This window comes from Paramormyrops kingsleyae, chromosome 17, assembly GCF_048594095.1.
Source record: "Paramormyrops kingsleyae isolate MSU_618 chromosome 17, PKINGS_0.4, whole genome shotgun sequence".
In the NCBI taxonomy this organism is placed as follows: Eukaryota; Metazoa; Chordata; class Actinopteri; order Osteoglossiformes; family Mormyridae; genus Paramormyrops; species Paramormyrops kingsleyae.
In genome coordinates this window covers 8131271-8153470 of record NC_132813.1, presented here as the reverse complement: position 1 = coordinate 8153470, position 22200 = coordinate 8131271, and the positions used below count along the sequence as shown (strand labels likewise).

At 44.2% G+C, this 22200-nt stretch overlaps 2 protein-coding genes across 4 annotated transcripts in view; both read right to left on the bottom strand.

Annotated features, from left to right (window-relative positions):
- Positions 1 to 3433, bottom strand: part of mipepa (mitochondrial intermediate peptidase a) — a 28810-nt gene extending 25377 nt beyond the window's left edge. For both annotated transcript variants that reach the window (XR_011983368.1, XM_023813690.2), the window contains exons 1-6: positions 2879 to 3433; positions 2500 to 2673; positions 1866 to 1954; positions 1695 to 1781; positions 1347 to 1410; positions 185 to 367 (exon numbers count right to left, since the gene is read on the bottom strand). Coding sequence is in view for 1 of the 2 variants with exons in the window: in XM_023813690.2 (XP_023669458.1) it covers positions 185 to 367; positions 1347 to 1410; positions 1695 to 1781; positions 1866 to 1954; positions 2500 to 2673; positions 2879 to 3022 (741 nt within the window). In the remaining variant the exon portion in view is untranslated. The remainder of the gene's footprint in view (positions 1 to 184; positions 368 to 1346; positions 1411 to 1694; positions 1782 to 1865; positions 1955 to 2499; positions 2674 to 2878) is intronic.
- A 505-nt stretch (positions 3434 to 3938) lies between these two features.
- brwd1 (bromodomain and WD repeat domain containing 1) lies at positions 3939 to 20232 on the bottom strand. 2 transcript variants are annotated; one of them, XM_023813726.2, is made up of 43 exons: positions 19723 to 20232; positions 19570 to 19628; positions 19423 to 19452; positions 19136 to 19195; positions 17213 to 17363; positions 16979 to 17077; positions 16712 to 16872; positions 16157 to 16378; positions 15973 to 16073; positions 15696 to 15766; positions 15361 to 15461; positions 15130 to 15170; positions 14896 to 14997; positions 14653 to 14806; positions 14368 to 14502; positions 14144 to 14272; positions 13803 to 14028; positions 13492 to 13665; positions 13201 to 13384; positions 12963 to 13053; positions 12744 to 12878; positions 12578 to 12645; positions 12268 to 12487; positions 12057 to 12176; positions 11869 to 11976; positions 11471 to 11595; positions 11283 to 11365; positions 11075 to 11186; positions 10909 to 10970; positions 10540 to 10695; positions 9956 to 10076; positions 9518 to 9643; positions 9349 to 9418; positions 9198 to 9242; positions 8881 to 9006; positions 8640 to 8792; positions 8361 to 8533; positions 7933 to 8159; positions 7712 to 7843; positions 7479 to 7625; positions 6960 to 7277; positions 6716 to 6868; positions 3939 to 6617 (listed from the first exon to the last, which is right to left on the bottom strand). In XM_023813726.2, the coding sequence occupies exons 1-43, from the start codon at positions 19769 to 19771 to the stop codon at positions 5164 to 5166; spliced, it is 6774 nt and encodes a 2257-aa protein (XP_023669494.2). In that variant the 5' UTR covers positions 19772 to 20232; the 3' UTR covers positions 3939 to 5163. The 2 variants fall into 2 exon arrangements, with proteins under 2 accessions (XP_023669494.2, XP_023669498.2); XM_023813730.2 differs by having other exon boundaries at positions 12057 to 12173; positions 12268 to 12484.
- Between the last annotated feature and the right edge of the window lie 1968 nt (positions 20233 to 22200).

The following is a 22200-nucleotide window of genomic DNA, read 5'->3' as shown; positions in this document are numbered from 1 at the left end:
CGTCATTTTAAAGATAGTTTTCATTGAAGAACAAATGATTAAATTAACGTGGGAACCGCCACAGTTAAAAAAAAAAAGCAAGAGCAAACATCATTTACATTATACATTATACTATACAAACACCAGTCATCACTATATCTGCGGTATATATACTACACCAGCTTGGTCGGAACCATGTACGCACCAGGTCATCGGGCGACTCGGCATGCAAGCCCCCGATCTGAATGTAATTGCCTTCGAATGAAAACTGGTTTCGGATGTGTTCCGGAAGGGCCCGCTTCTCTATCTTGTTCGGGAGATGGGAGCCCATTAGAAATTCATGGTTCAGGTCCAGCAGCTTAACATGCAGGTTGACGGCCTTTTTCCTCTATAGGGTGGACAGAGGAGAACCAAGAGTCACTCTCAGTCACCATTCATACACGATGAAGTGTCATGACAACAGTTATACCAATGTCAAATGTGGTCAAACAGATCTGCTCACTGATTTAATTTCTACGTCATAAATGAGGAGGCACGGAGGCTGTCACACTGTATTCCCATGTTTGGGAGACCGAATCCAGTTCAGTGTTTTTCCCATGATTGCATGAGTTTCCCACCTACATTTCAAACCCAAGAGGAATTAAGGAAATGATCATTCTAAGTTGCTTTTGGTGTGTATTTGTGTGTGTGTGGGGGTTTGTATTTACCACATTGTGGAGACCAAATGTCCCCACAATGTGGTAAAAACCTGTGACTTTTTAGCTTGTGGGGATATTTTTCAGGTTCCCACAAAACAAACCTCAAATTTCACAAATCAAAATGCTATCAGAAAACTAAAATAACCAGAAGTCTTGGATTTTGTTTAATTATTTATGATTCAGGATAGGGCTGGGTAGGGGTTAAGGTTGCCATAATTAGGATTAGGATCATGTCCATAAAAATGAATGCAGAGTCCCCACAATGATAGGAGTGCATGAAGTGTGTGTGTGTGCCTCTAGTCCCGGCTGTGGCCAAACTCCCCGTTTCCTGTAATCACTGCAGCCCTATTACAGAACTCAGGAAACAACAGATTATAGAAGACAGATGGGAAGATGATGGCTTTATTTGATTTCTAGTTACGTCTCATAGATACCTGAGTGAACAGTGATATAGCAAATGCAAAGTTACTATATGTTGCAACACAAAAAAAAACCAAACATATTATATATGTGATCACACGAATACCCAAATTAGGGCCAAATGTACCCAGCAAAGCTAAAACATCAGCAATCCTCTCAGGAGCTGTTTGCAGCAATTTCCATTAGTAAGTAGGAAAAACTCAAACAAGCTAAAACTAAGTAGATTATCAGTAGTTCTGTTCAACTCACCTTTTTCTCATCCAGGTGAATTCCGCTTATTTCAAAATCGAACATGAAGAGCTCTGCAACCTTCCTGAAAGTAAGGTTTTGGGTTAATGAGATTACAGACCAAGATTTTGTTTCTGCCAACCAGGTGAGTTCTCTGTGACTCTTTATGCTAAACTAGTTGGAAAAAACTAAATCCTGGTCTGGATTTGTAGTTCCTGGACCTGAAATCCCCAACACTGTTTGCTTGTGGCTGTATACTTTACTCTGTCATAATTCAGTAACAGCGGCCCAAAGACACTAAAGCTGCTTGCGCTAGAGCAGAAAAAGACTAACAAGGAGTAAATGTGATTGAAAAGAAATCAGGAACACCTTGTTTCTGGATCCAAAGTCGCTAGAATATCTTTGTTGTCCAGCAGATCCTTTAGACTCTTACATAATTCAACATTAGTGTTCAACCTGTCGGACAAAACAAGATACATAAAATCAGTGTTGAGAGCCTATTCCTGTCAACGGTGACACTGTCCAAGAAAAAATACATACTTCTCTACGGTTGTGCCAATCTTCAAACATGCCTTCTCCGCCGCATCCCGGAACGCAGGGTCTGGATGAGCCACCTTAACAAAATCAGCCTGCAAAGACAGAGAACAGGCTCTTGGCTAATAAGAACGAAAAAGCATGATAAGCTATGCAGGGGAGAGTTGGGTCATGAAATGGAACACTGACATATTTGATTTTCTGCCTCAAAGGTAAGGATAATTATGCTTAAAATTTGTGGGTGTTTTACTTGAACAACACGGAAGCAAAAGTTGTTTGCATTTCAAGACCTGTGAAGAACCAGTTCTTGAAGGAAGTGAGATTCTCACACAGGAAATTGGGAGTTGTGCTGTCCTTATTTAGGGATTACAGCTAAATCAAGATGAAGGGCTTTTGTGGTTCATTTCTAATATGTTTTCAATGTCAGGAAAAGTTCTGGCTATTTCCACATCAGTACAACTTTGGCAAGAAGTTGCACATTGAGTAAACATATATTCATGATTATTTCTCAGTTATAGACATAGATATACCACGGATTGAGGTACTTGTGCCGAATTACTCCAGGAAGTTTAAAATGATCAGCTGTTTGAACTTGTTAAACTATTAACAGAAACTGAATTTTTTAAAAATAATAAAATACCAGATCAGCGACTTTGCACAAGCTGTCCGATAGCTGGTCAAAGGCTGCCACGGTCTCTGCTCCAGTCGGGCTGCTGCATGCTCGTTCTACCAGCTGCTCAGTTTCCTTCAAAGCTTTTTCCTGGGCAACTTCAAAGCCTTCTGGAGAACTCAGCTCCGGAACGCCAAACAAGCCCTTTGGCGAAATGCAAAACAGAGATTAAATACCCGATGTACATACGTGCAAATCTCATGCCAGATAAACAATCAAATATAGACAAAGGAATCGTGTCTCGGCTGTAGGAAGCAAATGTCAACATTAAAGTCCCCCAAAAGATGACACGTTCGGGAAAATTAAGACGTACGCTCACTCTAATATACGCTTTTTAAGATAAACTCACCACGTTCTTCTCAAACAAGTCAAATCTTCTCTGTTGTCTTGCATTAAATGCAGTTCCCACTGGAGACCAAGTAGCAACATTTTTGTATATCTGCCTTATCCGCGTATGCCGTGCGACGCTAAACAGTAGGTTACAGGCGAACATTGCACCCAGACACACATGCAATACAGTCTTTTATTTAGTCCTTTTCCAGCCAGTTACTGCCGTACACCGCCCTCGACTAATAAACAAAATGCAGTTCTTAAGGCTAGCGAACACACTAATTTTTTTCTCGTTTTCCTGCCGTTATCAAACTGCAGCACTGAAGGTAAAACTGAAGGAGACAACCCTGACACTAGCAAGTGTATGTCAAACGGCTCCACATGGGTGCCAGTAGGGAATCGTTCGGAATATGGACTTTCACGTTATATCCGAGAACTAAAAATAATTTCTTAATTTAAAACAGTACATATAATTAAAATAAATAATAGGGCCCGCCATTCATTCCTCAAAGTGAATAGCACAATTTCTTCCAGTTTAATACTATTAAAACTATTTCGTCAGTGTGGCGAAAGTGGGTACCACAATTAATGTGTTTTTTTTTTCCGATGACGACTAATGTAAGCGACACTTAAATTGTAGTTCACACACCGGATGGCAGGTAGATCTAGAGAGCAGTTGTCTCATCTGAAGTTCTGATTTTAATCACTCTTAACTACAAGATTAATAAAGTTTCGACCCGAAAGCCGTAAGGATACTCAACAGCTTCTAATTAGAAGCAAAGGCACTGTTGCGTATCACCAAATTTTTTGTTTACTGCAGTACTGTTGTGTTAATATTAATTACTGTTCGCATTTTCACGTTTGTCTGATGCTGTTACCGTTTACTGACAGTCTGCAGGATGCTATCGAGAAAGCGTCTCTTTGTAAATGTGGGAATCCATTTTTTAGTTGAAAACATAGTTTACTGCTTCCACCTGCAGCTGCTGAAAAACTTAGGATTCATATAGTGTAATACAATTTCTTATGTTACTTATAAAGCGTACCAAAAAGGTTCCAGTTAAACATAAAATATGCACATGTTTGCTTTTACTTGTACTTTATTTACTATAAAGTCAGCATTCAATCCCCTTCCCTTGCTCACTCTACAACCAAAATGCACAATTTAGGGAATCAGTTCATACGAAAGAGTGCATGAGAAACCAACACAAACTGAAAGTTTAACGTAACAATGTATATAAAGACCGTCATTTTTAAAACGAGAAACGTCATTGATTCAACTGGCTTTAAAAAGCACATTGCCGTTTATTTCATAAGGAATTTAATACTGAAAGTACATTACACCGAACACTAAAATATCTTCCCAATGTGAGAAATTACAGTATTTTGCAATAAGTACTTTTTGGTTTTCTGTACTTGGCAAATGGGTACCAATCAATGCTAATTTTGCTATTTAAGTGTATATAAATGAAAAATAATGCCGAGCTCACAAATTTCATTAATTAAATATTCATTACTTTGCTACAGGATGAACATTCCCCAAATCACATCCTCCCACCAAAAAATAAAAATCACATATATACAGCCCATTTCATGAGAATGCATACAAAATATTCAGGGGGAGGGGGGAGGGGAAAAAAAAACGCATAAAGTAGAACACATGTTCACATTCAGTATTCCTCACAAAATTACAGTATATAATAATGCGTGTGGCTTACGAAAGGAGTGTTCGGAGGGTGAAGTGGATTTGCTCAGGCCAGTGTGTGCTTCAATAGAAACTGCCACCTTTACAGACCACTATTTACTCTCATTTCATATTTTCAAAAATAAGAAAAAAATCTGCATGTTAGAGTCTAAAGGTAAACTTAGTTGACCCCTGAGTTTCTAATGCAAAAAACTAGTGTATGAAATACCTCAACGGTGTGCGCTTTAGTGCAAGCCAGCAAAATGATTAATCAGAGAGGTATTTTAAAATAGCACCTAAGCTGGCAATGCATTCCCACAAGTTTTTAAGTTGGCCAAATTATAGAAGCAAAACAGAAGCAGGTTAGCAATTTGCTTCTTTTCATTTCCCTCCATCCCAGAACACAACAGGACTTCCGCTCGGATCTTTGTCAAGCCAGTAGGTAAATGCTTCAGATCCATACAACTGAACAGTTTTCACAGAAAATATAAATATCCCTGAATTAAACGGATTCACAGCATTTTTATTTTTGCTTTGAAAGTTCCAGTGCTACTACCTTCCCATGGCTAGTCAATTCGATCATATTAGCGTTGGCTGTCCAGCTGGTCAGCTACATCAGTCCTTCACTCGCTGTCATGATAGGTCACGGTCCGCCTCCCGCAGTTGCGCGTCTTGATCCGCGTGCGTCGTGTGGGCTTCCTGGCCGAGTCGTCGCTGTCAGTGTCAGACGCTTTCCGCCTCTTTTTCCGAGGTAGGAAGACGGGATTCTCGTGGGCATCCCTTCGCTTCCTCCCGCCTCGCCTCTTTGGACTGTTCCGGGACCCAGTGCTGAAGCACAGAAACTCTGAGCTGGAGGATTCCTCGTCGCTGCCAGAGGCATTACTGCTGCTGTAGCTCTCACTGCTTTGCTGCCGGTTGCGACCACTCTTTTTCTGCAATCTGGGCCTGGTAGATCTCTGTGGTTCTGAATCGTTGACCTCATCTCCGTCATCTGCTTCAGACTGAGATGGCGTGCCCGTTTTGTGCAGCATGCCGTTTTTTCTCTTTGCCGTCGGGGGATCCTCTTCCGCGTCGGTCACGTCATACTTCCTGTCCTCGGCATTGTCCTCCGATTCTGAAATGCGTGCACGTTTCCTTTTGGAGGAAGGTGCACTTTGCAAGCCACCGTTTCGAGTCTTGTCCTGGTCACGAAGACACATCCTCTCGGACGTGGCACTTTTCTTTACGGACCGTCTCTCCCTACTGCCATCAGAGTCTTCCTCAGAATCGTCTGCGACATAGTTCTTTTTAGGTAAAGTGCGGAGACGGGTCCGTCTGCCGGAAAAAGTTCTTTCGTCGCTCTCGGACTCCTCACTCATACTCTCTGAAGATTCATCAGAAGACACTGGCTGGCTTTTCTTTGCTTTTCCCTTCATTTTGTCCTGTGTGTCATCCTCCTCATCAGATACAGAGTCATTCACTTTAGTACCTGCTTCAGAATAATCGTTACCACATGTTTTGGGTCCATTCTTGCTTTGCCTTTGTCTGGTGGACTTTTGGGTTTCATTTGACCTTTCATCTTGAAAGTCTTCCTTGGATTCTAATGGTTTCCTCCTCCTCCTTCCTTGATGATTATTTGATTCTTCAGATCTTAAAACGGAGGAATTTTTCAGAGATTTGTCTTGAATGTCATTGTCTGTGGAAGATGCGTGTCCTTGACTTACTGATGGATTTTTCTTCTTCTTGTCAGAGTACTTATTACCTGATGCAGGTTCACACTGACTGACCTTCTTCCCATTACGATAAAAATGCTTTTGGACACTTTGATCTTCACTCTCCTCATTGGAACTTCTCTGGGAATCAACCCTATTTGTGAAGCGGCTGCGTACTCTGGTTCCAGAAGGATTTTCCTTCTCCTCCTCCTCCTGCCCACTCCCTTGATCAGCCATACTCAGAGCAGCTGCAGTAGTCCTCCTGGTAGACTGAAGACTTTTCCTATCTTCCCTCTTTCTTTCCTCTTCACTTTCTGGAGAAGAACTTTCTCTGTTCTCAGTGTCATCCAGTTTCTTGCAGTTGCCATTAACACCTGATCCAGTGTCTAAAAACAGAACACACAAACCCAGGTTAAACAATGGTGTTATTTTGGCATGGAAAGGAGAATTACATGAAGCTTCTGATGGAAACATAATGCCTCACCATATTTGTCCTTCAGAGCTGCTTGCTTGGCTGCTCTACGGCTACTGGATCTCGCCTCATCCCCAATTTGGTGGCGGCGAGAAGTGAATCGCTTTGTGCCACTATCTTCACTTGCCTCAGATGCACTCGATGACTTCTTGGTTCTCCGAGAGTCTAAAGATGATACAGACATCAAGGGATCAACTGACCTAACTGAGAAAGTTGACAAACGGATGACAAGAGAGAGGGAGGAGGTGACACATACTCAGTCCAGATGACTGCCCCTCAGATTCTGAACTGCTGTCGAGCACAACCATCCGCCTGCCTGCTCTGGCCGCCTGGCGCCGGCTGCCCTTCCTGCGGCTGTCTGTCTCGGATGGAGATCCCTCGTCTTCCTCGCTAGCACCCATCAGCTTCATCTTGCTGACGGCTGCTGCCGCTGTCCTCCTCGTCAGAGGCCTCCGGCCGACTGCCTCGACCTCTTTGGGAGGATCGGATTCGAGCTGGTCCCCTTCGGAGCTGGAGGAATGTCGCCTCTCCCGGCGGGATACCCTGGCATGGCCATTCACCTGAGCGATACCTTCTGTGGACACAGCAATGTTCCCTCTAGTGGCAGAACATCTTCATCAATGGACAAACTGTAATTCCATGTCTAACCCATATTTTTGAGTTGCAAAAACTGGTACAGGTCAAACAAATCCTGCACCCACAATGCCTGAAAAGCTGGTTTCCTACATAGGAACTTCATTATTATTATTATTATTATTATTATTTGTTTTTTTACCCTTTTTCTTTGCAGCAGCTGCACTATTCCTGGTCACCCTGGTGCTCCTGATCTGATAACGCTGAGAGGAGGACATGGAGGGCTGTCTGTTATCTTCACTTTCCTCTCCCCTGAGGGACCCCTGGGGTTCCCCTTCACTCTCAGAACCTGAGGTAGACAGGGAAAAAGCAATCACTAAGATGTGGATGACTCCGGTTGGGGAGGAGAAAAGCAGTCGGTCCAAATGGGCTAACCTCGTTTCCTGCGCTTTGCCGCACCCCTCTTTCGGGTCACTCGGCCGCCAGGCTGACAACGGGACACGGCTGGCCGCTGAGAAGCGTCCGTCCCCGAATTGCTTGAAGACAATGCACTTTCGCTATCAGAGCCTGGAAAAGCATGTTTTGAAGTGGAGTGCTTATTTCTTCACTCTCAGAACACCAAGTGCTGATAGACATTAACAGAAAAATTCCAGTACCAGACGTGGACTCTGTGTGGCTTCCTGAGGACTCCGATGCAGCCTTGGTGGACCCGTTATAGGACGCTGAAGAGTCCTCAGAGGAAGAACGTGCCAGCAAGCTGTTTCGGCGACGGGGCCTTCCTCTGGACCACTCCGTGGCAGACACTTTGGTTGAGGTAGATTTCTGACACGTCTTGGACGACGGTTCCGTCGTTTCCTGAGTTTTTACAGCCGCCTTCCACTGACTGTAGAACAATATCACAGTTAGACCAAAATTTTACCAGGACCAAAGGCTGAGCCTTGAAGTACCTGAAAGGTATTTCAAACGTGCAAAACCAAAAGAAGACACACAGGACACCAACTCATTGCTGCTGCTGGGAACAACTTAGCACGCCAAAATTACATAATTTTGGTTATCTGGTGTTGATTTCAAGAGCGTATGCTACCGGGAAGCTTCGCCCCTGGATGTCGGGGTAAGCTGCTGGTGCTGTGTCTTCTTCCGGAACCTCTGGCTGCGCCGCAGCTTCTGGCTGCTCTTCACGGCGGTCTTGTAGTCTGATATGATCGCCCTGATGCGATCTTCAAAGAATGCAGAGAGCCGCAGGGTCATGCTGTAGATCTGCGCGTAAAGAGGGAACCGGTACCATTAGATTGAGCGGCTCTCCCAGCCACTAACCTTTCCCATCAATGCATGGAGAGGCAATGGCTTAAAATGATCAACACACCTTGGAACGCTTGTTTGGAGTGTAGACTTTAGCGTTAACAAAGATCATCCTTGCATCTTTGCAAAGTTCTATAGGGTTGTCATATCTGTCTTCTTCCAGGGTTCTCTTGATGGTACCAAAATCCATTGGGGTGTCAATGATATCCAAATAGTCCTGAAAACAGAAGAGTCACATATCTGAGCACCCACTCTGCTACAAAAAGACCATTCTGGCTACCCCACCTCACGTGAATTGTCCTTACCGGATAATCAGTTGCATTAACGGGTTGCCTGAAATGTTCAGAGTCCTCACACTCAAAGATATAGTCCAACAAGCTTTTACACTGGTCCTTCCAGGCATCTTTATCAGGTACAACCTCCATGGTACTCTGGAAGGAATGTGTGAGAAAGTATATTTATACTCAAAAAACAAACAAAAAAATAATAATTATATATATATATATATATATATATATATATATATATATATATATATATATATATATATATATATATATATATATATATATATATATAGTATCTCTTGTAGACTTTGTGAGGAGACAAAAAAAACTGATACCTGAAACACTCTGGATGCAGAAGAGGTACCTGGCCCATCCAGATCCTATTTAATGAGGAGACAAAATGTGTCAGAGCCTCAAAATCCACCAGCAAAGAACAACTTGTGTCATCACCAAGAAAGATCAGGCTGTATCCTGAAGGACATCTACCTCATCGTCAGTACAGTCCATGTCTTCTACAGCATTGTAGATCTCCATTATGTCAGTGCAGTCAGATTTGCTGTATCAGAAACATGCCAACCACAGGAATTATTTCTCTTGTTTGTAATTTTCTGTTGGGCTTTATTAACAGAATTATTGCAATTTGAGCTAAACTTACTGAATAAATTTCAGGAGGGCCTCTGTGATCACTTTGGCTGAGTGTGCAATTTTGCTGCTGGGCTCGTTGAAGGTTCTTGCGTTGTGCAAAATGTACCTCACATCCCACATTAAAGCTGATATCCGCCTGCAACAATGGAAATGAAAGCCATGTGAAACTGAAAAAAACTGAAAACCTCCCTGTGCCATCGCTGGTTCAGGCCTCAGCAGAATAGTCACATCTCCGTGGGCCATGAGTAAAGCCCTTAACTAGCCACCCACCCACCCCACCTGACCCCCCCAGCTCCAGGGGTGCTGCACGTTTGCTACTCCTGCAGAGACCCCCGCCCCCATGCTATGGAGAGCAAGATGGGGTAGGCAGAGAGAAGAATTCCAATGTACCTGTACTCATACTTGCAAATGGAAAATAAAGGATTTAACATTATAAAAGGAGCCTGACCTGTAGAACCTATTGATCAGCCTTATCTTGATAGTGGCCAGATCGGTGGGGTAGGCAACCACAGTGCAGTATGTGGGATACTGGATGAGGTCCACAGGGCCAGAGAAAGGCGCTGCTATGTCTAGGAGTTCAGACAGCATGGGTCAGCCTATGGCTTAAATAATGGCAGTCATATGACAACATGCATATTTTTAACGCAACACGTCATGCATCATTGTTATAGGAACGAACAAAACACAACCCATTTAAGTGTGCAAGTTAAATTAGTGTTGAATATTTAATGTCTTGAAGCCATATTTCCCAAGAAAACATTTTGTGATATTAGACACTTTAACCATCTCATCATAGAACAGAAGGAAAATGAAGACTTGAAAACTGGTCAGACAGGGCAGACAGAGTTCTAAAGCACGTATTTAAGGGCCATATCAACAGACAGACAGACTGCCAAGAGAAGGCAGAGTGGAAAATACCACGTGTTCCTCATCAGTGGGCATGTGATACAATTCGCATTGGAAGCATGAGACAAGATCTGGTGATAAAGGGAACATAATGGCAACATTTTGGGGGCAGGGGGACGAACTGACCGACTTGACTGAGCTGGCTGATGCCAGCAATAATCCGCTCGCACTCTTCATCTCGGCCTGTGCCCCCCCACTCGCCCTCCAGGGGCTTGTACATGAGTTCACTCATCTCCTCGGCTGTCACTGGGACCCCTCCGCCCACCGACTCTGGCTGCTGGGCTAAAGCGGATGGGGAAACCACAAAGGATCAGACTAACAACACTCATTGGACATCAAATCAGTGTCAGTTGCCAAATCCATAGTTGATCAACCACCCACGACCTCACCGACTTTATACTAGCTTACAAAACAAGTGGTCTGTCACCAGATAAACTAAAATCATAATACATGGCTTGACTATTATTATTCTCGTTATTATTCCAAAATAATTACCATTCTCTGGAATGGCCTCCACATCCCAAGGGCTGAGTTTCTCATGTTCTCCATTATCCCACCTGTTACAGGTGTTACACAAGGGGTGAAAAATTTGAGAAAAAAAGTGACCTCACACAATATGTCCCTGTGGGCAGAAACATCTAGTCCTGTAGGGTACACTCACTTGACTTTGAAGCACTGAAAATGGCTGTCAGGATATTCCGACTGGTAGGGCTCCTGGCACACGATGGTCCCAAACCACCAGGCGTCGTCGATGATGGAGCGGAATCTGTCCACTGCAACACAAAAAGTGGGTACATCTTACAGTGTGAGCTGCATCATGGACGGCAAAGGCATGGGCCCCATGGACTCAAGGACGGAGGAACACTCACTCGACTGCCAAGTTCGTTGTCGGGCCTCGTCGTAGCTTTGCTTTAGCACGAGAAAGTCAATCACGTCCGGCATGTCGTGATATCTGTGAGGAAGATGTGCCGGGTTTAGTGAAAGCCGCTTTAGTGAGGCGCACTCTCAGCTAACCAACCATCTCTTAAAGTGCCACACTGGAGTATCGGGCACCTACTTGATGGAGAACGACTTGTCTGTAGGCTTGCCAGTGCCGTAGTCGATGAGAGAGAACTTCAGGCAGCACAATGTGGGCGGGCACACTTCATACTTGATGCCGGTTACTTTAACTAGCTCCTGGTCCTGCCAAAGCGAGCACGAATTTTCACACCAGTGTATGCAGAACATAACACAGTCAGAGGCATTTCAGTCAGCTGACAGTCATTGTCTGTTTTAACCAACTGAGAACCAAGCTCCCAAAAGGTTAAACTAATCAGCAACTGACTGTGCATCATAATCCACCCATCCATTGTCTGCCTCTGAGTTTAGGGACCTTTCCAAATGAACAAGCTGTCCATCACGAATCCCATGAATTACTCACTTAATGTACTCAATAATGCGAGACAAGGTCCATACCCTCAAATGCATCTTCTTCCACGGCTGCTTGTCCAGGTTAATAGCATACAAGTTGCTTCTCCTCACAGCCTCCACGTAGGCTTCATGACCTTGTCGAAAGTAGATTACCTGCAACAAAGGAGCGACATCAGAGGGGTTCAGCCGGAAGAAGATGCCTATGACCGTGGCAAATCCCATTCAGGAATTACCTCATCTCCCATCTGAGGGACAATGGGAGACTTCCTTGGGATCACGTCTGTGATCCATGCAGAGGGTCGGAATTCGTTGGAGATTTCTCTGTTTATGGATGGCCGGTTACTTGGACACTGCTGAGGTGTGAAATGGTAGCGTTATATACAACATCCCCAATCAATCACAGCAAGTAACGTCCTCAGACATTCGCCAGGTTCAGATTATTACCCTCGGCGTCTTGTCCTTAGACTTCTTTGGCTTGCGACGTTGGGGGGTCTTCTCCTCTTCATCGCAAGCCACATCCATGACATCCTCGTCATCCTCTTCATCCTCAGAGCTAACGACGACAGCTCGGCGTCTCCCACGTCTCCTTGAGACGGGAGTGGTCGGCTGCAGGTTGAAGCCGGCATCTGCCGTCCAGTCGGAGTACTCGCTGGAGGAATGGCTGCTAAAAAAATGCACCGCCGGTAAGCGAGTCGTAGTCGGAACCTGCTGCAAATAGACTATGAAACCCCCCAGAAGTTTCTAGAAGGCTTACCTTGAGCTGTCACTGTTCCATTCCTCCTCCAAGTTTGAGGAGTCCATGTCACTGTCCATGTCATTTGCCTGGAACAAGACAGATCAGCACAATCAGACGAGCTGGACCTTCGAGCAGTACTCTTGGCAGGCCAATCAAAACTTTTCAGTCCGGTTGCCCAGGTTACCTCAGAGCTGGCTGTCTCCTCCCCCTCCTCACAAGAGATCTCTATCAGGTCAGTCATGGCGCGTCGGTTCCGGTTCTGCCGCTGTTTGCGGGACTGTGGTCGCTTGATGTAAGGTGTCTCGTCATCAGAGTCATCCTGTGATGAAACGGAACGCCACCGTTAGTCCCCCTGCTCCATCAAGCAGGAACATCCGTCTTGGCGGCAAAGCGACCAACTGACCCGGCAGCTCCCGTGCGTCGCCCTGCGTTTCCTGGTGCTGTATAGCACCATCTCCTCTTCCGCCTTGCCTATTCTGTAGTCCTCCTGCAAACTAAGAGAGCACAGTGATCATTAGCATCAACAACTGCGTAAGATGAGGTTGCTCTCAATATGCTACACATGTCGGTTCTTAAGAGTACTTAAATTAGCCATTGGCTTTATGTTAAAATCACTTGCTTGCTTCGCCTTGTGGGCTCACCTGTAGGAGCTGGCCGGCAACTCGGGTACCACAACCCGGCGCCTCCATGCCTGTAAATCACGCTCGGTGGCCATCTGGCTGCGTGGTGCGTTCTGGTGCATCTGCCTCACGCCCTCCACCTGCCCACTGCGCCGGAGGCCCACGCCCGGGGACAGCTGCAGCTCGGCGCCGGGGCCGACAGACGCTAAAGAGTGCAAGTAATGTTGAATGGATCAATGTTGAGTGTCATCAATTCCCAGAACCCATGGAAAGGGTGGAGACTAGTACACACAAAAGCAATGGCGATGATACCTCTGCGTGGGGTTCCAGGCACTGCAGGCAGTCCTGCCGCATCCGGATGATCTTGCCGGTCCTGTTGTTCCTGCAACTGCCTGATGGCTTGATCCAGGGCACTGGGTTGGGCCCTGGCCTCCTCTTGGTCATTTGTCTGCTGGCTAATCACCTGCTCCACCACCTCCCCATCACCTGAGAATCACTGAGTATTATTTCTGGGCACACAACTTCCACTGAATCAACTATAACTGCTAACAGTACAGCGTAGGTTTAAGCCAACATCAAAAACCTCCCCGAAGTGCTGCAAGATGGCAGATACAGGGTCATACTTGTGGCGACGTAGCCCAGCTGGGGCACCAGGTGCTCGTCTGCAAAATTCTCCCTTCCCGGGACCAATCTCTGGTAGCGGGGCGGATGGGGGTTCCCATCCACGTCGACTAGGAAGGGCGGTGGCATGAGGTGAGGTGCCTGCTGCGTCTGTTCGTCCAGCACAAAGCCATTGGCATCCCGGATCAGCGGCCGGTAGTCCGTGTGGAAGAACACTTGGTCTGGAAGCTGTCAAAAGCGGTATGATACATCTGTGATTCAACTACATGCAATAAATCACCTCCTGGCTAACACAATTAATCTGTAACAAAGGCGACCAAGGCTGATGATCTCTTGATCTTACCTTTTCATACGGCTTAGAGCTGCCAAACCCAAATATAATCAAGTGGCCGTGAGAGTCCGTGCCAGCGAAATGCTGGCCATCGGGGGAGAACTTGCAGTCGTACACGGCTCCATGGCCCTGCCCCTCTATCTGCACATGGAGGCGGCACAAACGAGGGTCACCAGATGATTGTCAGGTGGGCGGCGACTGAACATGATCCGTCACACAAAGTCTTGCTTTCGTACCATGTTAAAGTAGTGCTGCGTCTTGGTGCCCTTGGTGATGTCCCAAACGAAGATGTTCCCGTCGTGGCCGGCAGACAGCATGATCCTGGGGTCTGACGGATGGGGCTCCAGCACAAACACCTCTGCCTCATGGCCCTAGATAAATGGATTTAAGAAGATCCACAGGCTAGAGCCATAGAACCAAGTGTGTGACAATTGAAAGTTGTAGGTCTTCTATCCATTACTTTATTGATGTTAAAATTCATTACTACCAAGCCTAACGACAAACGACTGGCTTCCTCTTACTTTTAGAATGTGAAGCAGCTGCCCAGTGAATGAATTCCACACTTTTAGCAGGTGGTTATTGACAGCGGTGATGACCGTGTTGTCATGTCGGTCCCAAGACACCATCGTCACTTTGGACTTGAAGAAAGTCTCTTCATCCGTCAGTGGCTGCGAGCTGCAGAGGGGGCGGAGTGTAAGCTGATGACCTCAGGCACCGGAGTGCTGAGGAGACTGCTCTGAACGCTCGGTAAGTTCTGGACCTACCCAGCGAGGGTGGTGGACATGTCCAGCAAGCAACTGCTCCACTGCTGGTTGTGCTGAAGCCGCCATATCCGAGCTGTACCATCACAGCTGCCGCTCACGAACCTTGAAGGGGAAGAACACACACATCAGAGCATAAAAAACCTCAAGGTTGCCCGTCTCATTGTGAAGCTGTAGAAAACCAGTCGAATCCAAAATTCCAATTCTCTGCATATGAGGTCCATAATCATAACATACCGTTCCCCAGAATGGCAAAACTGGATGCTGTCGACTTTGTCCTACAACAAAAGGGGGTTAAAATTACTACACACTAATGCGGCACAAGGTACACGGAATTCCAAAAGCCAGATGCATTCAGTAGGATCTTGGGCTATTTGGAAAAACCTACATGTATAGTTTTAAGCGTGTTTATTAGCCAGACGGTAGCCAATTGACTTGCGTGTGCATGAAGCTAAAGGTGAGCCTTACCGTGTGGGTGTCCAGTTCCGACATTTTCTCTGGGTTGCCGCATCCCAGGTAATATATCCGGATAACATGGTCTGTGCTCCCCGTTGCCAAGAACATGCCACCTGAAGCATTTTGCAAGAAGCTGATATTCAAGGGATCTTATGTCTAAACTAGGTCAAACTAGCTGTGGTAATAAATCAAAACTACCTTCCTCTTTGGAAGTGCTGTTAATGATGTAACATGTATATAATATTCTCTGTGAATGTTGAAAGACCAGCTGAGCTGGTTTCCATTAATGGCTGATTAATTACTCGGGAAAAAAAAGGTTGGGAATCGTGTTTTATTCCCATTCTTACCGGCACTGAACGAAGAGCAGATCATCTGAACCCCTGGTCTGGGCCTTTCTGTAAACTTGTGTGGCCGATCGCTACCAGAAACAACACATAAACAAAAATATTACCTTTGTTTTACATAAGTTCACCTCCATCTTAACAGCACACCACATTTTTAAATTTGAGAACTAGTCTGTTGCGCAGAATCGGCACCTACGGCCTTTCTTAGCCTAGTTCTTTAAAATAAAATAAAAAAACACATAAAACACACAAATATGGAACATTCTGGAACGTATCGCACCTGAAATTGATTTTATTGGCGTCCCACTGCCAGAAGCACACGGTCGCATCTGTCCCTGTGGATACCATGTATCTCTTGGAGCCCTTGGCAAATGGAGAGAACTGAACACAAGTACTTTTGTTAACAACAAGACCATAAACAATTAAGCATCAGTGGGGGAAGGGGGGGGGGGGGATTCACCTACCAGAAGGGAGGTAATGGAACCGCTGTGACCCTGCAGAACCGCCACTGGAGCACAGGTGCGCAGGCACCACACCCTGATCGATTTGTCGCAGCTGCCGGCAGCTATTAAAGTGTTCTCGAAGTTCACGGCCAGGTCAGAGATCTCCGCTGAGTGCCCGCGGAGGGTCGAGTGGAGCCGCCCATCAAAAGAGGACCAGATCTTCACCAGGCAGTCGTCAGACCCCTATGGGGGTGATGCCGAGAAAGAGGGGCTACAAACATGGAAACCAGCACAACATGGAAGAAACACACAATCGACACACCCAAAGCCCTGGGCAGGATTCGAGCGACTGCGCCACACAACATCCAACCGGTATGCCAGTGAAGGTTACTGAACTTGAGAGAGCAGTACTTCTCAAACTGGTCTTCGGAGACCCCCCACAAAGCCCAGCTGGGAGGGAGAAAAAATGTGGACTAACTGGGGATCCCTGAAGACCGAGCTGAGATGCACTGTGTTAGAAAGAAGAAAAAACAAATGAACAAACACAAGCTTTCAGAGCTTGAAGAGCTGACTCACTGTGAAAATCCTGAGACCAGTCCGGTCGAAAGCAATGCAATAAACGGCTGACAGGTGCCCCAGAATCCTCCTCTGCATCTTCATGTGCAGATAGTTGCTGACGGGATTCACGGAGCTGAAGCGCTGGACACCGGTGAGCTCCCTTCCCCGACATACCTCCACTGTTCAGAAACAAGGTTTTGAGGCCGAGAGAACAGGAGACACCCCGTCGACAACACACCACTGGAATACAAAAATGGACAGTGGTGACTATGGAAAGCGGCTTACCTATGTTTGCAGGATCCCTACAGCTCAAAGGCAACTCTGGTGGTCGCCCCCTATGGAGTGCAGCGAAGAATGAACCTTTCCTATGAAACTGTTGGCAATCTTCAGGGAAACAAGTTAGAAATTAGCAAACAGGTGATGATGACATTGATAGGTGTATTCTGTACACACACACACACACTCTGATGGCAAGTGGGTGGAATAAGTGTTATTTATGAAATGATAAATAAGCATTACCTTTAACCGTTCGGAGCAGAGAGTGCCTCCCTGTCCCCAGTAGGGAGCGCACACCAGACACCCTGGATGGTATCTCTTTGTCCAGGGCTGGACCAATCTGCTTGCAGATCTGCAGCAGGTGGTCCGGTGCCAGATGCCTATTGGCAGCCACCTGGGAAGCCAAACAAGCAGATTTTTTTTGTATTTCCAAGCAAAGCAATATGGTGCTGCTGTAGGAGCACTGGCGTGTCATCGCTAAACTGTGGGCTGAGGGTGTGCCTACGTCCAGATGCTCAGAGGCGCACGTCGGAGCTAAATAATTCTCATGATCACATTGGACTCCTAGGCAAAATAGCACAGCAGCAGATGCATAGGCAGACCTTAACAGGACGACTTAGAAGAAATTACCATGGGAGAGTTAAGTTCTAGATTACAGGACTATGTATATGTATGTGGTAGTCACCCTACAACAGTGTACACAAGTACTGAAGCACCTTTAGTTCAGAAACATTAATTAGAAATGTATACTAATCCCCTTTGAACACCTGGGTCACAGAGCAGTTTCATACCATATAAAATGTAGCTTCTACACAACAGCCAACACCCTGCTAAACTGGAAGCTGTGACACACATGCTTTACAGCTGTGCGCACAAGCAATAACCCCATTTTCCGTTTCAGTTCTCCAGCTGGCTATTAAGTATAAAAAGCATACTGGGTGAAAGCTGGCGCAAGACAGAAAAGAAATAACTGAATCTACCAGTGCAGGGCCACACCATTCAAACTGTACTTTTTAACCATAACCTTAATAAAAATCCAGTGCTGATCTATTTATTAAGTTTAGCCATAGCTAAATAAAGTAATAGATTGCTTGCTGGAAAAGAGGCTAACGCCAGAAAATAAACACTGAAATTAGAACAAAGTCTATTTTTAATCACTCCATACAAAGAACACTGCACCACAACTTGAATCAATCAGGAAACTATGTAAGGATTTATTTCCATTTATACAACTACCAAAAAAAAAAAACACAAGGACGACAACAGGTTTTCCTAACTGATTTTTAACAATATGAATTCTTGTGTCATTGTATACATTTACTTGGCACTGTTGTGGCGTTATAACAACGCACAGCATAACACTATTATCTATAAGTGACATTGTCTTGGCAACTTGGCCATAGTTCTGCAACAACACCCTGGAACAACTTTATTTTAGTAGTTTCAAAAACATAACATTGAAATAAATCTATAACTACCACTTTTTATTTACTGCATAGCACAACAATACAACACAACTCTAAAATACTCAGATCTAGGTGCCGATTATGCCTTTACGCTACAGCGAGACGTGACAAAGGCTTTGTTTAATAGACGTAAACGTTAATAAAACAAATGTTATATTGCGAGGGGCATTAATTTTAACTCAGAAAAGTACTGAAAATAACACGAAGCTTAAAAATAAGGTCACATATGCGCGGCTGGTTTCACACAAACATATCCGATCCTGCTCGAACAGGCATAGAACATTTTATGCAAAATAGATCACCTAAATCAACGAATCAGAACTCAGGTCACAGGCAAAACGACGCTGCCACAATAAATCCGCCTCTCCGATTGGTCAATTCAGCCATGTCTGCCTAGCCACGCCCCCATGGAGTCCCCACCCTATCTGCAATACAACACTAGGAATAAAATGCAGCCATCAATCTAATCAGGTTTCTGCAGTTCCTAACCTACCTAACTAGAAGTGAACGATTTCGTTCGTGCTTATGTCTAAACTCTCGGCGTAAAACACAACGAGCCAAAACCACTACACAACATTTTGGTCCCCGTCTGTGCTGTCTTTGCTTGTACACACTTACAATAGCCGGGTTTTACTAATTCGGAGGCAATTAATAAAATGCAATTAAATTGATATTTATCGTCCGAATTAAGTATTCTTACCAAATCTTCGTATGATCTAGGATGTTCATTTCCTTCCCAATCCAGTCTTTTCGGTAGAAGCTTTGAAAAGAAAGGTCACTGTTAGGAAAAACCGAAAGAATTGGGGGAAAAGTGCCACCGTGCCATCGAAATTAGTTTTGAAATGCCGTGTGATGTCAAAGAGAGAGAGAGACTGTCATACAGAAGGGGCTTTTTTAAAAACAAACTCGAGTGATGCAAGTTTTACGTCCCGGTGTACGGAGACAGCAAAAGCGAGGAGCAGTAGCTAGCTTCGGAGCGCTACCCACCTGATATTCTTCTAGTTCACTCACCAGGACCTGCAATATATTAAAATCGGCGTTTAATATTGCCAGTACAGTACGCATCGCAATTAATAAACATTTTTAAAACAGAAATAAACTAAAGTAGCTCGGTGTAATCGAACCACATCTCACCTCAGCCGCTTTCCGACAGGGACCAGTCGTTAAATAACGAGAAATTAGGTAATAGAGCTCTAAAAGGGAAAGAGAAAAATATTTAAGGAAACTGTAATTATACCTATAAATACTTAACATATTTAAAAATATATTCACTTTTATGAGCCTTACCCGATTCAACGAGCGAAACATTTTGATTTTTGGCCACTGAATCGGCCATAGTTGAGTGGGATTATTTTTAGCCGAACTTATTATTACTGATAGTATGATATATTTATTTAATTTCAGTTGCACTGCTCTGACCCCCTCCTTGGTTGCTCCCGCTTTCTATTCAGCCAGTTTTCGGTCGCCATTGGAAGGATGAGGCCTTAGCTCTGCGAGATACTTCCGCCAGAAGAGAGGAAATAGGGGGTGGGGGGGAGAAAAAACACTCCTCTTTCTGTCCTGTAACAAAGAATGGGGGCACAGCTGTCCGACAGCATAGTTTCGCGTTTTTTACCAAGCATTAGAGCCTTTGCTGTGATATCGGACGTCGTAAAAAGTGTCATTAAGATAGCGAATGTTCGAATATAACTTTTCTTTTTCCCCGCAGGTTTCAGTTGAGTCTGTGGATGGATGACGTCAGAAATAATGGCGACGCACACAAAAGGCTCTGTCTGCTGTTGTTTGTCACATCTCAGTAATCCGTGTGCGCAGGCTGTGTGCAGTTACAGTTCGTCATTGTGCTTGTAGACGTACATTAAACTGACTTTAACAGTCAACTAATTTTACAAATGTTTTACAACACTATCAAATAAGCAAAGCATTCATGTGCAACTTTGTAACTTTGCTCTGATGACAATAAAATTAAGGTGTCTTTTTTTTTTTTTGCAAAGACTATTTATACGGGCGTACGAGGTTCGTGACATTTTGGTAATGAAATGGAATGCTAAGTCAGTTTATTAATAATCAATTGGTTCATTTGTATTATATCTGTAAATAAAGGGCAAGTCGTTTTAACTGTACAGTTACTGTCCATATTTGATTTGTCCCAAAGGAACGACAGTATATTTAGTTTAGGCTCAAGCAAGACTACTAGGAGATTATATGCTTTAATAGACATATATTTTCATGATGTAAATAATCCTGTATAATATGCTTCATATACTGCTGGTTGTGTTTGAGACACTGTGTGTAGCATATGCAGTGTCATGTCAGATTGCTATCCTGTAAAGAGAAATACAGTGCCATGTTTTCACAAATTTCAGCATTCTAGTTTCCCCACTTTTCTGTTTGGTGAATGCAATTTACCAAATAATTTATATTTTCCCATTTAGTAGCCAGATTATAGAGTAATGGCACAGTTGTATGACTATCTATGCAGGGAATGTTGGTGTACTGAACTTTTTAGTAAGACTATAAACTAAGTTAGGAATTCTTTAATATATGTTATAAGCAATATGTTTATCTCTATACCACAATGCCAGTTGTCTTAAATTTCACTAATCTGTTTTGTTAAGTAATTTATTTGCACAGCACATTTAAAAACAACAGGAGTCAACAGAGTTCTTTCCAGTCCAACAAATACTGCATACATAGTAAAATATATAAATAAAATAACATTACAACTCGCATACGAGAAATAAGAATTAGTGAAAATAATGATTAAAAGAAAGTTAACTAAACAAACACCTGATTAAATAGCAGTAACATGCAATCAAAAATAAATTGAGAGTATTATTAAAATGAATTAAAAGTAAATTACAAGTGGACTTCACAAAAACATTGGAGAAGTTCAAACTGAATTGAAAGCAAGAGTAAAAAAAAAAAGGTAAGCAAGACCTAATGTTGGATGGGAGATCATTGCAGAATCTGGGGGCCGCTACAGACAAAGACGGTTACCTGAGAGTGTTTGTTGTGAGGATGACCTAAGTGACCGGGGGAAAAATATGGAAATTGCAGATCCAAAATGTATGGTGGGGCTATTCCATAGAGTGATGTTGCGTAGTACAACACACAGTTTATAGTGCATTACCATATTCTGTAAAAATGAAAAGTGAAAAAATATTATTTAAATCCCTGATTGGCCCATCCCTGTTTTGCTATATGTATATTTGTGTGGTATAAAAATATCCTGCAGGGGTAGCATGATTAATCTCACTTTCATGTTCTATGATGACTGTAATCAAGTTTTCTATACTGCAAAATATAATGGATAATATTGCTAGGCAGCTGTATTAGAATAGAATAGAATAGAATTTGAATGCTTTTTATTGTCATTGCACAAATGTACAACAAAATTAGGTGTCCCCTGAAACAGACTCAACACACTAGCATAACTCTGCATATTAAGCTACACACACATACAAAGTAAGTACATAAGCAATACAGGCCAATAAACTTTTGAGTGTTTCTTTGTGCATACCTATATACAAGGTGGGAGTATAGGAATAGTATTGGAGTGGTTCTCCATCCATCCATCCATTTTCTTCCACTTATCCGAGGTCGGGTCGTGGGGGCAGCAGTCTCAGTAGGGGAACCCAGACTTCCCTCTCCCCGGCCACTTCTTCCAGCTCCTCCAGGGGAATCCCGAGGCGTTCCCAGGCCAGCCGAGAGACATAGTCCCTCCAGCGTGTCCTGGGTCTTCCTCAGGGCCTCCTCCCAGTGGGA